The sequence below is a fragment of the Emydura macquarii genome, unplaced genomic scaffold, assembly GCF_026122565.2.
Source record: "Emydura macquarii macquarii isolate MOO-44397 ecotype Brisbane River unplaced genomic scaffold, CSIRO-AGI_Emac_v2 contig_973, whole genome shotgun sequence".
Lineage (NCBI taxonomy): Eukaryota > Metazoa > Chordata > Testudines > Chelidae > Emydura > Emydura macquarii.
The window spans coordinates 1,226,781-1,243,893 of record NW_027131110.1 but is presented as its reverse complement, the minus strand read 5'-3'; the positions used below and the strand labels follow the sequence as shown (position 1 = coordinate 1,243,893).

Here is a 17,113-nt window from a genome sequence, read left to right as displayed (position 1 = left end):
GGTTTATTTACATGTTGATCGTATAGTGGAATTTGATTAACAGTTCAGGAAAGACAATTATATGTACAATGGGGTACACCAGATGTTTTCACAGGAAAGACCAAAGAGCCACTTTATTATACAATGTGTTTCAGGTACCCTGACTATCACCCGAAGATGGCTGGCTACACAATACGTGTTAAAATGCTAATCTGTATGGAGTAAGTTCCTATGGGGCCAGGAAGACCGGGGGGGGGCACATACCCCCGATACTTATCAGAACAGGAGATGTCTGTTCACAGACTTCAAAAGGGCTAGAGTTCACAAAAGGAGTTTGCATTTAAATTGTGGTCCTGAGACATCCTGTGGGATTTTAGCATCTTTATCTCAGTCTCAGTTTGGGGCATCCTGTCAATGATTTAACCTGAGGGCTTCCATCACAGTTCAGGCTACCCAGTTTCAGGCCAGGCCCTCTATAATCAATTTCAGGCCAGGCATTCTATAATCAATTCTATGATTAATTCTTTGATTCCACAGAATGATCCCCAGGCCTTTGACAAAACGCTCCAGATAAATATCTTTCTCCACTTGCACTCCCTTGAAACCTGCATGTATTCTCTTGATGTGGCTCTCTGTGCAAATTCTTTTCATGTTAATTACTCATTCTTCTCAGGAGTGTGTCTGCTGATTTTTAGTTTATTTCCCTGAGACACAAGCTTAGAGCAAATTTTTATACAGAATTAAATTAGTAGCTATGTATATCTAATATTATTCCTGTTGAATGGTAACTCAGAACATCAGTGTCTAATGTTGGTCTTGTTCAGGAAGCAGGAATTTATTTCTAAAAGATTTTACTTCTGAAGCAACCAGAAATAACTAAGGCCCAGTTTTAAACACTTGGTTCCCTATACTAGACTGGGGTGAGTTAATGCCTCTTAACAGTTAAGGCAAGACGATTCAAACTGCTGCCAGAGCTCTGTTCTGATTCCAGGTTTCTAGATGCAGCATGGGAACTGTTCTGGAGACTTCAGTTACTTTAAAATATTCAGTGTTTTCTCCCTTTCCCCCATATCTTATATGCCTATCATCTAGCCCAACCTTATGACTGATCAACTAGGTGGGGGTAGCAGCAAGAGGCTGCCAAGGTAGTTCAAGAGGATTTCATGAGTTTAGTGCATTTCGTGAGTTTACTGCACTAGCATTTTGAGGGAACAGTAGCGTTTTCTGGAGGTGTTTTTTCTTGCATGACTCACTGCTTTGTCATAACTGGCTAGTGCTTTGGCATCTAACATTGCTGCTCTCTTTTCTGAACTGACGAGTTCTACCAAGCCTTTGTGGCATTTGGCCAGTGACATGGCTGGATTTAGCTCAAGAGAAAATCCTCAGGATCCTCTTTAAGAATAAATGTCATGTGACTACTCCAAGCGTGTTATGCTAGAGACAGAATTAAATCCGCACACTAGTGGAGTGTATATACAACAGTTTGTTATATTTAGATGTTTAACCCCTCTGACCAGTAAGTCAAGACTAGAAATCTCAGACCAGAACAGAAGAACTTGACTATTTTACAGCTGGCAGTTTTCTTTCAGTTTACTCAATGTTCAGTTTAGCAGTGCTTTCTCAAAGTGAAAGTACATTCAGAATGCCCTTTTGTAATGCAAAGAACAGATAAGCGGAGGTTATGAAAGGAGACACTACTTCCAATTTTGAATGGTGTTGCCAGTGTCAATGTTATAGGCCTTAGCTGATAATTAAACAACCAGCCCACTGTGCTCTTGGGGACCTTTTAGGAAAAGGGGGAATGATGTAGGAAAAGCAGTAGAGGTGGTATTGGAGGTACTGAGTATGGGCACAGATGTTTGCTAGTGTGACCTCAGGTGGGTCTGTATATGATGCAGACTCTGGAATACACAGCAATGGATGCTGAGGTAAATCTATCTTGTGAGTAAGCCCCTTGCTGGGGGAGAAATTTTCTCTGCTTTGATCTGCTGTCCTAATTTTACATGTTGATATTGGAAAGGAAACATGGGTGAGCTTTCTCTCCAGCCTGTAAGTGCTGATGTGAGAAGAGGATTTACCTACTGTTTTAGGTGATAGTTGCATAACCCTCGATTAGTTATAGAGTGCCCCAGTAGACTCTTATTTTTACTTCATATCTGACTCAAAAGCTAAACCAATTCTTGCACTTCCCATTGTATTGAACCAATGATGTTGTGGAAGGGTAATGCCCCTTTTGTTTTGTCATGAAGGGAATGTTTTATTTCCAACTTTCTTGAGAAGACGTTTTTCAGAGCAGTTGTGACTGGAGAGAAATTTGAGTTCTTTTCACAGCCTCTAGATGTGCCCAGCAGCTCCTAAAATGTTGCAACGGCATGGTTTTAACACTTTGTACAAGAACAAATAGGTCAAGCAGTCTCTTTGCATTTTAAAATTAGGATATTTTTGCCTAAATGTAAATAGTTTTCCCTGACAAACAACGCAAGCAGCAGTGGCCATCAACATAGGGTGCTTCTAGTGCAGCTAACTTTTATGTAATTATTCACCCTGCATTAGGTTGAAATATATAAATTAAACACATTTATTTACTTGCAATATATGAGAAAACAACCTGCCTCTGTGCCATGCAAATCAGCTGTGATAACACAGTAATAGTCCAAAACCAGAGAAGCTTCTGTAAAAATGTTACTTGCACCATGCTCTGAAGTTCAGAAAACTGTCCTGACCTGAGCTCTAGCAGGAACAAGTTTTACAGCTGTGAATGCTCTGGGTATACCCTGTCTCCAGTCCAAGAGAATCGGACTAGGCTCTTGGCAAATAATAAGTCTCGGCTGTCTCAAAAATGCATAGGAAGAGAAGTGATCTCTGTGGTAGCCAGGCCAAAAACCACATAGGGCTCCTTACATTGGAGCCAGCATGTTGAGTAAGCACTTGGAAACAGATAAAATCATTGCATTTCAACAAACAGTTGTGTAATGTGCTCACTCTAAAGCACTTTGCCTAGCAGAAAGTCACAGCATTCTGCACTAGCTGATGCTTTAAAGTTGTCTTTAGGGATAACCTTGTGTGTATTGCAGTAGTCCAGCCGTAAGGGTTCCAGAACTACGTCCGGCCTGTAAAATTCTTTGGCCATACACTAGTAAAGCATTCACGATCCCTATCAGTTGATCTAGCTGCTTACCTCTACTAACTCACATCTCTTATCTAGTGTTAACTTGAGCCAATTTTTTCTTTGGATTCCTATCTGTATCAGATATCACAAAAGCAAAGAAACAGCACTACGCAATTATCATAGAATCATAGAATACTAGGGTTGGAAGGGACCTCGGGAGGTCATCTGGTCCAACCTCCTGCTCAAAGCAGGATCAACCCCACTAAATCTGATGTGATGGCAATTCTGTTGAGATGGCATGGTCTTGCCACTTAACCGATGACTCTGCAGACCAAACAGTGTGTAAGCCTTCCATAGCCACGGTCCTGTCAATTCTGCAGTTAGGCAGAACTCCATTCTTACTGCAGAAATTGTGCTTGGAATCTATGCTTTCATTCTTTAAGCATCTCGCTCTCAATCATGAAGAAAACATTTCAAATGCAAAGTGATGCAGTATATTCTGTGGCCAGCCTGAAACAATAGCTTTGATAAGTGTGAACAGTTCTATTCATCTTAAATGGCTGTTCACTCTGAAACCTCAAGATGGAAATTATCAGCAGTGAAACAACTTCAGTTTTAGAGGAAATATCCAGCTGTGTGTATCAATCTCAAACTAATCTGCATTTTTTATAGTGTCTCCGTTTTGGCTAGGATAGTGTTTTTTACTCAGTTTTATATTGATACAATTCCTAGTGTGGATGTGGTCATGTTGTATAATGGTATATAACAGGGTAGTTTGCCCCTTTAAGGACGGGGGGCTGAAGAGCAGCCAGCCCTGTTCTGGAGAGGAACCCAGAAGGTGGGTTTGGACATCATCTGAACAGTATCTAGAGATTGGATCTGATTCCCTGCTAGGGGAATATAAAAGAAGGCCCAGTCTATGGAGACTGGGACCAGGGGAAGGCTGGGAGTAAACTCTCCTGTGGCTGTAATAGAAGACTGCAGGCAGGAGGGCAAGCCCTGTGGACCACTCCCCGCCCCCCACCCCACCCAGGCTGGGGAAAATCCAGACCATTAAGGATTAAGCTACTGGAGGCCAGAGGGCCCCCGCAGTCTGTGTTAAGTAAACAAAGCCCTGAGGTAAAGGCTACAAATTGAACTGGGTGTGCCCAGTTGTCCCTCTCTGGTACTTGGGTCCCTCAGCCTGCATGGTGCTTTATACTGGTATAGTTAAAGCAGTGCAACTTTTGTGTATAGACAAGCCCTAAGTTTTCAAAAATCCTGGCTGCCTATACCCAGCTGTCAAGCATCCAGCTCTCACACCGACAGTTTCTATATTTTATCATTACAAATACCTGCAACACATTGAAATCTGAAAATGTGGGTACAGCATAAAATGGAATTTTTTGAAAGATGGGCTGCTATGCTGATTTTATTTTTATACCTGACTCAATGAAAATCATTTAAAAACATGAAATTCTGCATCTCCATTTATTCTCTAATATCCTGTATTGCTGCAAAATTCAGGGGACCATCTGAAGAGAGAGAGAGTCCAGCTTGCAGTAGATCCCATAGATCAGGGGTTCCCAAACTTTCTGCTGGCATGACCCCATTTTAATGAAGTCTTTCCTGCTGGGACACCAGACCGCATGGAGAATGCCATTTTGAAGAGCAATGTCATCCTCTGCACACTGACTTTGCATGCACCCTACATGTGAGGTCACAGCACATGGAGGATGCCATTTTACTCTACAAAATGGTGTCCTCTGCACAATGTGACCTCATATGTATGACGTGTGTGAGGTCATGCTGTGCAGAGAATGCCAGTTAATAGGGCAAAATGGTGTCCTTGCATCATGACCTCGCTTGCATTGTACATTCGAGGTCATGCACTGCAAGCAAAAGGATGTTCTCTGAACAGAAGGGATTGCCATGACCCCATCTGCTGAGTGTGACCCCCATCTGGTGTTGCGACCCACACTTTGGGAACTGCTGCCATAGATCCTTGCCTACAGCCATCTCAGCCTACGTGCTGAACAGGAGAAGCTATACAAAACAGACCATCTGGGGGTTGGCAGAAGACTCCTTGGGGGTAATATCCACCACTTCCTTCTCATATCTCTTTAAAATGAAGGAGCAAGAGCCATGGAATAACAATCCCACCTGGTCCTGCCAGATCATTTCAGGCAGGTTTGAATTGTTTCTGCACTCTATAAAGATTTTAACTTTAAAAAAAAAAAAAAAAAACAGTTTAAATGTTATAAATTCCTTAATTCATCAGAATCTAGTTAGCTGTGTTACCAGCCTTAGTTGTTCAAAAATAGTCATTAGGTCCCCCCAAAATCATGTTTTGCTTAAAAATCCATGAGACTTTAATGTTTATATCTCCAAGTTTTTTCTACCACCAAGGGAGGAGCTAAAAACCTACTTTCTTTTTTTAATGAAAGCTGAGCTTCTCAAGTGATCTCATGATTCCAGGAGATGGGGCTTTGGGAGAAACACCAAATATTGCAAGACTTGTGATAAAGTGAGAGGAGTCGAGAACACTAGCCTAATGTCTGCTAAGCAAAAATGTTCTCAGAGAAAGACTAAGGTAAGATAGTAACCAAACTTCCCCCTTTCCAAAGTACCTATGTACCCCAGTAGTTGTCTTCTCTGGGTCAAGGCATAAAGATAAGCATGAGGGTTTAGGGTCGCTGATGAAAGCAGAAACTTTAACTGGAAGTGTATTAAGAAGTGACTCCTTTACAGACATGGCTTTTGACTAATTCATTATTCTCTGGCTTTGCTTTTAGTTCAATGGAAGCTGCTTTCCTTTCTGATACATGTACTATTAAAGGAAAGCAGCTGACAGGAACAGCTGCTTGCCTTGCCTGTTTGGTCAGTGTGACTGAGGAGTTATGTAGTGTAGAAAGAGTGCTTTATTAACAGCTAGAGGTTTCAGAAAGAAGCACCTCTTTTCATTGCCCTCCTCTCCTCTGTCTCCTACCCCTTGCCAGGTTAAAACCAGAGACTTCCCCCTTGAAGGTTCATTAATGATATAAATTCCTTATTTGTTATTGCCTTTTGCAGTATGTAATATCTAGAAAACTTCCTGTGAAATGAGAATTTGGAAGCCAGTCTTCAGTTTTGACTTCTTCGCTTATCTTTCTTGAAGAGCTGGCGTAGGAAGGAGTTTGTGAATCAGACCATTCAACAGCTAAAACACAAAGGGCTTTCCAGAAGATGGGCCCTTTACCTTTACCTAAACAAAAGAAAGGAGTTAACATTTATGGCTTTGGAGGTTACATACCAGTCATTCTCCTCTTATCCTTCCCCTCCCCCCACCACATTTCAAAGCTCCTATGCATGTGTGCAGCTAGATACTTACTCTGTAAGGGGCTTTCTTTAGATATTATCTATGAACTCGTTTTCCGTATGGCTTTTTTTTTTTTTGAGGGCCAGCCAAGACCATTAATCCCCACCTTTACATTCCCTAATCCCTGCAAGGATTTATAGGCAAGTTATTCTTGTATGCCTGATAGGCTCTGCCAAAGCAGCTTCATCATGCTGCAACTCAAGGGAAGTCTACTAATGTGGTTCTTTATCAGCTAGAAGACTATACATCTTCATAATGCAACACTTACTTAGTTGTGTAGTTTTATCCACATCTCACTGAATTGTTAGTAAGAGTCACACAGTTACCCAAGGGAAGGAAATTCTTTCTGAAGGCTGATATTTTTGTATGTTGTCCCAATGTGCCTAGGTGCAGGAACATCTGTCAAGAAGCTCTTTGAAAGCAAAAAGTTCAAATATACATGCTGTTTGTTGAGCGCTGGGGTACACTGATAAAATATTCACATAGTATTTCCTGAGAGTGAAGGGTGGAGTATCAGCAGGGGAAATCAGCTATGGCTGTCTTTCCTATCCCAGTCTTTTCTTTTCCACCACTTTCACTCACACGCCTGTATCCGGCTGACAGTACTAAAATCTCACTGCTCCTCATTTGTCCACAGAGGTCACAGGTGAAGTATGACTCTGCTGTGGGCTGATTTTTCTTCCACATACTCCCAGTTTGTGTTGGCTGTCTAGAGTGCCAGAGAAGTTTCCTTCAACTTGTTTGAATCAGTCTGTGCTATTCGCTTATGGCCGGACTCAAAAGAGCAAAGTAACCTCATCTCCTGTTGAAGTCAATGGCAGCTGTAGGTGCTTGGCACCTTTAAAAATCAGGATATTAGTGTTTTGTGGACTTCTTCCTCTTTTGCAGAGGCAGATGGAGAGAGAAATTAGATCTTTAGAATGAATAGTTTCAAGTACCTCCTACCACCAGTCTTTGTTTGCCTTCTAGAATTTTATCTTAGCTCCTAAAGTAGTTTTCCAATACACCCAATGGCTGCAGTGTCTTGAACACTGCTCAGGGTCAGTCAGGGTTAATTTATTTTTGCACATGGGCCTTTCAATGTTTAGTCCTAGAAAATATGCCAGCCCATCTTTCTGGGGCACAAGCAGAAAGGAAAACACATAAATTAATTGAAAACTAAATAAAATATCAACTATAATACCTTTGACCCTGCCACCAATATGGGTGTTTAACTCGTAAGCTCTTCTTTGTGCTAATGTCAACAGATCTGTTATGATGAGTACTTCAGCAGCCTGCTTGCAGCATGGGGGCAGAACTAGACGTGTCAGTCACTGGGGGATTGCCTTGCTGCTATCTTCTGAAGTTCTCTCTAATTTTCTCTGCTTTCCCCATGGCCGGCAATTCCCTTCGTACGCGCCCCCCCCCCCTCCCCCCACCCTTCCCACTGCAGAACTCTACTGAGGAAAATTTCAAACTTAATTTCAAAATTTTCTGACTAAAATTGGCTCGATATCTGTCTTGTTCCCATCTGTGTCCCAGGGCTGCACTGGATTTTAGAGGAGTTTGTTCCCTCCTCAGCTCTGCTTCCTGTTTGGTGACGCTTGCAGCAGCTGCTGCCCCATAGGCTTCAGCAACTAAGCTGGGCTGGGAACAGCCAGAGACAAAATGAAAGGTCTGTCTCCTGCTGGAGTGTTTTGTTGGCTGCTTGGCTGGCTGTATGCACAAAGTGCATTTTCCCTCACAGCACGGTCTGGGTGGGGTTGCCTTGGTCCCCCTTCTGTGGGCAGGAGAGGTGGCAGGTAGGACTGAAAAAGAGCTGGCTCTGAGGCAGGCACCTTCCGTGAGGGCAATGAAGCTGTGAGTTGCAGATAGAAGGAACTGGACACAGCACAGAAACTGTCACCAGCAGAGTGTGGTGTAAAGGGCCTTTGGGCCCTGGTCTTTTCCCTGGCTGCCATCTGAATAATCATTTCTGCCCTCTTGGGTCCCTACTTCTACCCCAAACTGAGACTTAACTGGTCCGTGTAGATCCCATGCAATAGAAGCGGAAGAGCTTCTGGGAAACACATTCTTGAGCCCCAGGCCAGTACCTTCCTTGAGAGACCCAGAAGGGGCCTATGTGGAGTACAGGAGTAACAACTGCAGCCTCTTTGAGGATAGTCGATTGCTAACCATTGGAGATATTTTTAGAGCAATCGGAGCTCAATTTTTCTCCTCCTCTGAAGAGGATTATGGAAACAGATTCCTAAAGGGGAAAAATATGAATACATAAAATCAGCACTGTTTGCTCATCTTCAGAGAGGGCAGATCGATGCAGAAAACATCAGGCCAGGAGACACACAGTCATCTAGGTGTGCACATATTAAACCCCCATGAAGGGTATTCTTCCTCCCTTAAGGGTGGAAGGCTAGCAATCCAGATTAGAGAATCAAATAGTAAAAGATATTTAGAATAAAACCTCAAAATTCTCTCTCGAGTGCACAGAGTACTGTGAAACTATGCTTAGGTCTGTAACTGCCCGAAACAAGCTATAGCTGTATAACCTTTGTTGGTGTGTGAAAGAGAGAGGGTTTTCTTGCCTGGGAAAGCATTAGGACTGGTGTCCCCAGCTACCGCTTTGGGTCACCGTGTCTTAATGTCCAGGTTATTGTTTCCAGGTTCCACTGCTGGTTCTCAGTTCTCCGCTCCACCTCCTACCATCAGTCGTTGGCTGTGAAGTAATGAGGGACAGCAGCCCATACATGGAAGAACTGGCAGGCAGTAATGGGTAGTCCACCATTTTGGTCTTTCTTCCACATTTTCCCCTGACCTCCATTTTTTAAAATAAGGCCAGAAGGTTCTTCAGTATGGACTAGTCAAAACTTATTCTTGTATCACTGTCGAAGAATAATCGGGCTATTTTTGCTGGTCAGGGATTCAGCATTTTTAACTGAGGGAGATTTGTATCTGAAATAATGAGAAGGCCACTCTACAGGCCTTTCACTGGCAGGCATTGTTTCATCCTATGGTTAATTTATAGCCTTGATCAAATGAGGTCATTAAACACTGTCCAAAGGGGGTACCCTATGTAGTTGTAAAAGAATTTCTGGAGCAACTTCGTCCTACTCCCAGTCTCGGCAACCCATGGAAAGGCCATGATATAACAAAATCATCCATCATCTACTTCAGATCGGAACATTGCAACCTGTTTCCCTTCCTATTTCTAGTCTGGAAGCATTGGGGACAAGAAAAGCAGAGCCATGTCTGAAATATCTAAAGTTCCTAGAGGAGACTTGTCTTAAAAAGATTCCCATTTCACCCTATTCTGGCAGTTCTTAGGTTTTGCAGATCATGGCATCATTTCTTCCCCCCCCAATTCAGTTACCATTCGATCTTATGTGCTTCCAGGGTCTCTTTCAGAACCATGGTAGCAATAATATTAGCTTTAGGGAAGAAGGAAATTCACGTATCTCTTCTCAATCAGTTTTTCTGATCAAAGTTTTTTCTGTACAAAGAGAAAACTGAAGCAAACGTACAGTTATACAGTTTGTGGAGTGTCTTGGATTCAGGGCAAACACAGACAAATGGTGCCAAAGAAGCCTGGTCTGAAGATGAACATTGAGGTACAAGGTCTCATCTCTGAAGAATGTTAATTGAACATGGTGTCATTGATTACCAGGATCTGTGCTGGCTTTGGAACTGTCTCTTGGAAAAACCCCTTTGGGGGGTTTGGTACATCAAAGGGTCTCACTCTTCCTTCAGGGTAGGCCATGAGGCCTCACTACCTACTGAGACTGAACCTCTGGGGCTTCAGAACTCCTGGTTCACACCATGCACTCTCCTCAGTGAGTCCAACAGAGAGACTCATGGTTAGATTTGTCTTCAGGGACTAATGCACCTCACCTAGTATTTGCAATGATACTCAAGCAGCATTTTCAAAAAAGTGAGGTTTATGAATCAACTGGAACATAATGTTGGAAGTTCTTATGTTAGGAAGTTTTTGGAGAGTGTTGCAGACAATTTCCTGGTACAAGTGCTGGAGCAACCAACGAGGGGCCGTGCTTTTCTTGACCTGCTGCTCACAAACAGGGAAGATTTGGTAGGGGAAGTACAAGTGGGTGGCAACCTGGGCAGCAGTGACCATGAGATGGTCGAGTTCAGGATCCTGACAAAAGGAAGAAAGGAGAACAGCAGGATACGGACCATGGACTTCAGAAAAGCAGACTTTGACTCCCTCAGGGAACTGATGGGCAGGATCCCCTGGGAGGCTAATATGAGAGGGAAAGGAACCCAAGAGAGCTGGCTGTATTTTAAAGAGACCTTATCGAGGGCACAAGAGCAAACCATCCCGATGTTCAGAAAAAATAGCAAATATGGTAGGCGTCCAGCTTGGCTTAACAAAGATGTCCTTGGCGAACTTAAACACAAAAAAGAAGCTTACAAGAAGTGGAAGCTTGGTCAGATGACTAGGGAGGATTATATAAACACTGCTCGAACGTGCAGGAATGAAATCAGGAAGGCCAAAGCACAATTGGAGTTGCAGCTAGCAAGGGACGTGAAGGGGAACAAGAAGGGTTTCTACAGGCATGTTGCCAACAAGAGGAAGATTAGAGAAAGTGTGGGCCCCTTAGAGAATGAGGGAGGCGACCTAGTGATGGAGGATGTGGAGAAAGCTGAGGTACTCAATGCCTTTTTTGCCTCTGTCTTCACAGACAAGATCAGCTCTCAGACTGCTGTACTGGGTGGCACAGAATGGGAAGGAGGCGAACATCCCGCAGTGCGGAAGGAACGGGTCCAAGACTATTTAGAAGGATTGGACATTCACAAGTCCATGGGGCCGGATGCAACGCACCCGAGGGTGCTGAGGGAGTTGGCTGAGGTGATTTCAGAGCCATTGGCTATTATCTTTGAAAGCTCGTGGCAACAGGGGGAGGTCCCTGATGACTGGAAAAAAGCAAATATAGTGCCCATCTTCAAAAAAGGGAGGAAAGAGGATCCAGGGAACTACAGACCGGTCAGCCTCACCTCAATCCCTGGAAAAATCATGGAGCAGGTCCTTAAGGAATCCATTTTAAGGCACTTGGAAGAGAGGAAGGTGATCAGGAACAGTCAAAATGGATTCACTAAGGGAAAGTCATGCCTGACCAACCTGATTGCTTTCTATGATGAGGTGACTGGCTCTGTGGATGTAGGGAAGGCGGTGGATGTGATATACCTTGACTTTAGCAAAGCTTTTGATACTGTCTCACACAGTATTCTGATCAGCAAGTTAAAGAAGTATGGGTTGGATGAATGGACTATAAAATGGATAGAGAACTGGCTAGAGCATAGGGCTCAATGAGTAGTCATCAATGGCTCCGTGTCTAGCTGGCAACCAGTCACAAGCGGAGTTCCCCAGGGGTCGGTCCTGGGGCCGGTTTTGTTCAACATCTTTATTAATGATCTGGAGGATGGGGTAGATTGCACCCTCAGCAAGTTTGCGGACAACACTAAGCTGGCGGGAGTGGTAGATACCCTGGAGGGTAGGGATAGGATGCAGAGTGACCTAAACAAACTGGAGGATTGGGCCAAAAGAAATCTAATGAGGTTCAACAAGGACAAGTGCAGAGTCCTCCACTTAGGAAGGAAGAATCCCATGCACAGCTATAGACTGGGGACCGACGAGCTGGGCAGCAGCTCTGCAGAAAAGGACCTGGGGGTAACAGTGGATAAAAAGCTGGATATGAGTCAGCAGTGTGCCCTGGTTGTCAAGAAGGCTAATGGCATATTGGGCTGCATTAGGAGGGGCATTGCCAGCAGGTCACGGGAAGTGATTATTTCCCTCTATTCGGCATTGGTGAGGCCGCATTTAGAATATTGTGTCCAGTTTTGGGCCCCCCACTACAGAAAGGATGTGGACAAGTTGGAGAGAGTGCAGCGGAGGGCAACCAAAATGATTAGGGGGCTGGAGCACAGGACTTATGAGGAGAGGTTGAGGGAACTGGGCTTGTTTAGTCTGCAAAAGAGAAGAGTGAGGGGGGATTTGATAATGGCCTTTAACTACCTGAAAGGGGGTTCCAGGGAGGATGGAGCTAGGCTGTTCTCGGTGGTGGCAGATGACAGAACAAGGAGCAACGGTCTCAAGTTGCAGGGCGGGAGGTCTAGGTTGGACATTAGTAAAAAACTTTTTACTAGGCGGGTGGTGAAGCACTGGAATGGGTTACCTAGGGAGGTGGTGGAATCTCCATCCTTAGAGGTTTTTAAGCTGAGGCTTGACAAAGCCCTGGTTGGGATGATATAGTTGAGGTTAGTCCTGCTTTGAGCAGGGGGTTGGACTAGATGACCTCCTGAGGTCCCTTCCAACTCTAATATTCTATGATTCTATGATAGAGAAATAAAGATTAAAACATAGTCCATTCTTGTCTGCCCAGAGCAGTTCATCAGCCAAGCTGTAGTGAACTTCATTTTCAGGCTCGCTCGCTCTCTCCCTAACTTCTTCCTTCGTCATTTCCCAGATGAGAGAGGTCCTAGCCTCTTCCAGATGTCAGCTCTTATTCTTACCCGCCTGTCTTTTGTCGTCGAGCTGGGATCTCTGCTCAGCTTCCCTGTTGAGAGTGCCAATCCATGAATCATTGGTGCTTGCATAGTCTCTCTGGATCCCTTGTTAATTTGGGTTTATTTCAGCCAGTTCCTTATTGACTGTATTCATTCCTCCCAGACAAGGAGGTGGCGCACATATGTCTCTTAATCTGTGCTGAGAACAAATGTAATCCTTTTCCCTCCCACTGGGGAGCAATGCAAAGTATGGGGGAAATTGAGGTACACCTAGGATTCATAAAAATATTACAAAAAATTCCCACTTCATCCCAGATGGCCATAATGGAAACCAAGTGGAAACCAAAAAAAATCCAGTTCCAGTTGGAGCCTTTTGAGATTTCTGTTCTCTCACAGGCATGCTGCAGTGATCCAGAGTTCACATGACCCATCCAGCAGCAGTTCTAGGTATCCCCTCTTCACCTCTCTCATCTTATCCATTGGCAGAGTTGTAGTTCCCCTTGTATATTCTCAGTTCCCATGCCTGGGGAAGGCAGGGAATTCAATTTTTTTTTTTTTTTTTTTTTAAAAGGGATCTTCCAGATTAAGTTCAGGGAATGGGTCCCAGAAAGAGAGCACAACATCCACCAGCTAGAGTACAGTGATTCATTGACGTCTCTGAAAACTGCTCCTGTAATGGATAACGCACCTGTTTTGATTGTGACTGTCAACGTGTCTGATATGTTCTTCCCAGTTGTTATGAAAACTGATCAGCCCTACCTGAGAGAGAGAGTTTCATGTGCTGGGCAGAGCAAAGTTTCCTATCTGATTCTCATCTTTTTGCAGCTGGAAACAGTAGAGAAATTACCCTACAGCCTCTGTGTCAGGACTTGGGCTGTGAGGTGGTGAATGACATTTTGTAAAGCTGGGCAAGGTCCCTGTTGTGTTCCCACCTTTTTCACTGCTTCCCAGGACAATACAAAGTATAAGAAGAATGTGAATGGCAGCAATACTGTTTAGGCTCTTCTGAAGAGGGTATGGCTCTCCGGCCCGATTAACCAAGTAGTGTATCTTCAGATGTCTCTCTTTCACAGAGGTCTGTTGCAAGACCAGTCCTCCATCATTTTAAACCTATCTGGTTCTAGAAATACTTGTTTGAAGTAATTATTGCTCTTATGCACCCTGAAAGAAAACAAATAGAGCTTATTCTATTGGCTGCTGTAAAGTCCATAGTTCAACTAACATGTTAAACCAGTGAAACATAGTCTTTAGTTCCTCCATGAGGGCTTTATTTTGGAGGTATAAGTGTGTGCAAGCAGAAGAGTGAAGTCTCTGTAGTATGTTTTCAACCTCTTCAAGAAAAGGAAGTTTCATATAAATTCCAAAATTGTTTCCTTAGAGCATCAACCTTATTTCACAAAGTCTTTCAGAACCTCTTTCTGTTCTTCGAATGCTATCCTGATTGAACCTCTTCAGGAGGTATCATTATACTTACTATCAATGACAGTTATCTTCCCACAGATGACTGATGTCTCCAGTCAGATGAGTTAATTTATTTGAAGTTGGGCACTTTCTCTAATAAGACTCAGTAGGTAGTCTTCACAACTGTCATAGCATTCATTTCCTAAGTAAATTCAAGAAATAGTCCTCCTTTGGTTAAGCATCAAAGTCCAGTTACTTGGAGCACAGATAGTCTCAGGGAAGTGTGTCAAGTATCCAGAATTGAGATCTGCTAGATGGCCATTGCCAAATTCTGCATATTGGTTATCCAGTCTTAGCCAATACCATTTTCTTTATTTTGACAGAAGTCTTTTCCATACCTTCGTGTCCAGGGTAAGGTGGAGGAGATATATAATCTACTTTTTCGTTGTCCACATTTAAAAGTTGGATCCTGCTTCCCACCTTGGAGGTGCATTACTGTGAAAATTCCATTGTAAACTTTAGCATGAAAGGATTAGGAAAATTTAACTGCTTTTAACTGAAAACTTTCTTTAAGTAATAAGGCCCACATATTTGACCCAACTTGGAGACAGATCAGTCATCCAGAATAGAGAGAGAAATTAACATCCAGGGATTTGAGTTTCTTTGCTATGTGGAATTTATTAAGCTCTGCAAGAGGGGAAAAAGTGTGCTCTTTTCTCAAAGTATATTTAATACAATCTGTAATTTAGGAGAGTAGTTTTGAATTAACTGGATGTGCATTCAGTGTCAGTGACTGCCAGGTCTGATTCTTCCCCCAAGCTAGCCAGTTCTACTACATTTGTATTGTCTGCATTTTCCAGGTGCTTTCATGGTGCAGGTCTCTGCTAATGTTGTAAGGAATTTGGTGTAAATTGACATTGTTTGTTTTATCAGTAAGCTTGTAAAGAAGATGCTAGAATTAGCTTTAAATTGCTGTCTACTATTGCAGTCTTGTGCTAACAGTGATTAGGAGTGCTCCACCTGGGCAGAAGGGAGAGTAACTCATGTTGTGAAATGAGAGCCTTTCTAGCTAACCCCCTTCACTTCCATACAATCCTCTTTGCAGACACCACCCTTTCATGCAATACAGGCTCCTGAAGATATGGGTTTATTGAAGAGTGGGGAAATAAAGAGTGGATTCCTCAGTTTCTCCTGCCTCTTCTCTGAAAAAGCTGTAGCAACTCTTGGGCTGCTTGGCTGCCGTGACCCCCTTTTTCTTTCCTTTAAAGAAAGTGCTGCTCTGCTCTCAGCTACTCTTTCTGTCTGATCTCCCTTCTTACCTGATCCATATTCTTACTTACATGTGGCTGAGTCAGATTTTTCACTCTTAGAGTGTGGTGGTTCTCCCATTAGTATAAATGGTACCTTCTTACTCATCAGATCTGCTTCTTCTGCCAAATCAGATTGGCTGACTTCAAAGGCAAAGATAAATATACACTAGTTTTATCCCCTTTGCCCTGACTAGCCAACACAGATAATGAAGGAGGAGCTGGATTCTATTATGAATCAACAGTTGTTTGGGTGTGTTAGTGTGGTGAATTTAATCACTTGCACTTGTGCCAATGCTTTGACAGCAATGGGATTACACAGGTGTCATTTAAAGCATAACCTGAATACAACAGGGTTTAATTTGGCCTGCAGAATTTTGAAACAAATCTTTATTTGTAAACGGAACACATTTGATTTGTAAGCCATTGAAATACAAACGTGGAACCCCGCAAAGTCACTTCTCAGAGGAAATGGTAACTTCAGTGCATCCTTAGTAAACTTCATTCAGGTTTATTTAACCTTTGTTGCTTAGGCTCCCTGATAGAAGAAAGAAATTCAGATAAGGGTAAATGACCAAATTGAAAAGATGAGGAGTGTTTAATAAAGCCCTAATAGGAAATGGAAGTAGTGACTTATCAGATAGATATCTGTAAGGAGGAAATGGTTCTGAGCAATACTGTTATGAGCACACAATAGTGGTTCGAGCTGTATTCTGTTTGCTTTGAAAGTCCCTGGATTAATTACAACTTCATTAAATGAAAACACGTATCTAAAATGAGAAGCTAAAGCATTAGATTTAAAATCTGATGTGTGGCACTAGTTAGAGGTAGAAGCGAACTGAGATTTGCATCAAGGCAATTAGACTACCACATGCTACTAATGTTGAATATGGTGTTTTATCATATTTAATTCCTTTTAAAAAAAAATCTAGGGAGTACCTGATTGTCCCACCTTTTCAGTTACTGCTTTCTGCTTATGGATTCTTACTCCTCAGATCAGATGGGCCACTGTTCATACTGCTCTCTGTATATAGTGCTGCCAAGTGGTATAATGCACAAACCATGTATAGTAGAGAGAGTTGCATATTCCCTCCTGTAGTTTTGCACAGTGAGGATATTGTGGAGTTGGACTAAGAATATCTGCATTGCCACATGCTTCTGCAGATTCTCTAGTTTCCTGCACTGATGGAGCATTAGGATTCCTTTGTTTGCTGCACCCTTGTTTCTTTTAAGAATGTCAAGTGTCCTCCACATGACAACACATAGCTGGAAGTGGGTAGATTTTTCATCCAAATCTTGCAGGCTTTAGCTTCTTATAGCAGTGGCTGCGCTCTCAGTGCTGACTTTCATAAAATTTGTAGGATCGCACTAGTAGCTGATGCCAAGGAAACATGCTGAAGTTGTCTCCCACTTCTAGGATAAGTGCAAAGTATTTAAACCACCTTTATTTATCATGATTAAAATTAAATCTTATTGTCAGTTTGA

The 17,113-nt window shown here is 42.9% G+C and overlaps 1 protein-coding gene across 8 annotated transcripts in view; it reads left to right on the top strand.

Moving 5' to 3' along the window:
- MAP4 (microtubule associated protein 4) overlaps positions 1 to 17,113 on the top strand; it is a 259,798-nt gene that overhangs the window by 54,668 nt on the left and 188,017 nt on the right. For 7 of the 8 annotated variants that reach the window (XM_067544519.1, XM_067544515.1, XM_067544521.1 and 4 more), the window contains exon 3: positions 5,515 to 5,660. The exons of the other annotated variant lie outside the window; for it this stretch is intronic. In XM_067544519.1, the coding sequence (XP_067400620.1) occupies positions 5,622 to 5,660 (39 nt within the window). In that variant the 5' untranslated portion in view covers positions 5,515 to 5,621. The remainder of the gene's footprint in view (positions 1 to 5,514; positions 5,661 to 17,113) is intronic. 8 annotated transcript variants of the gene reach the window in all.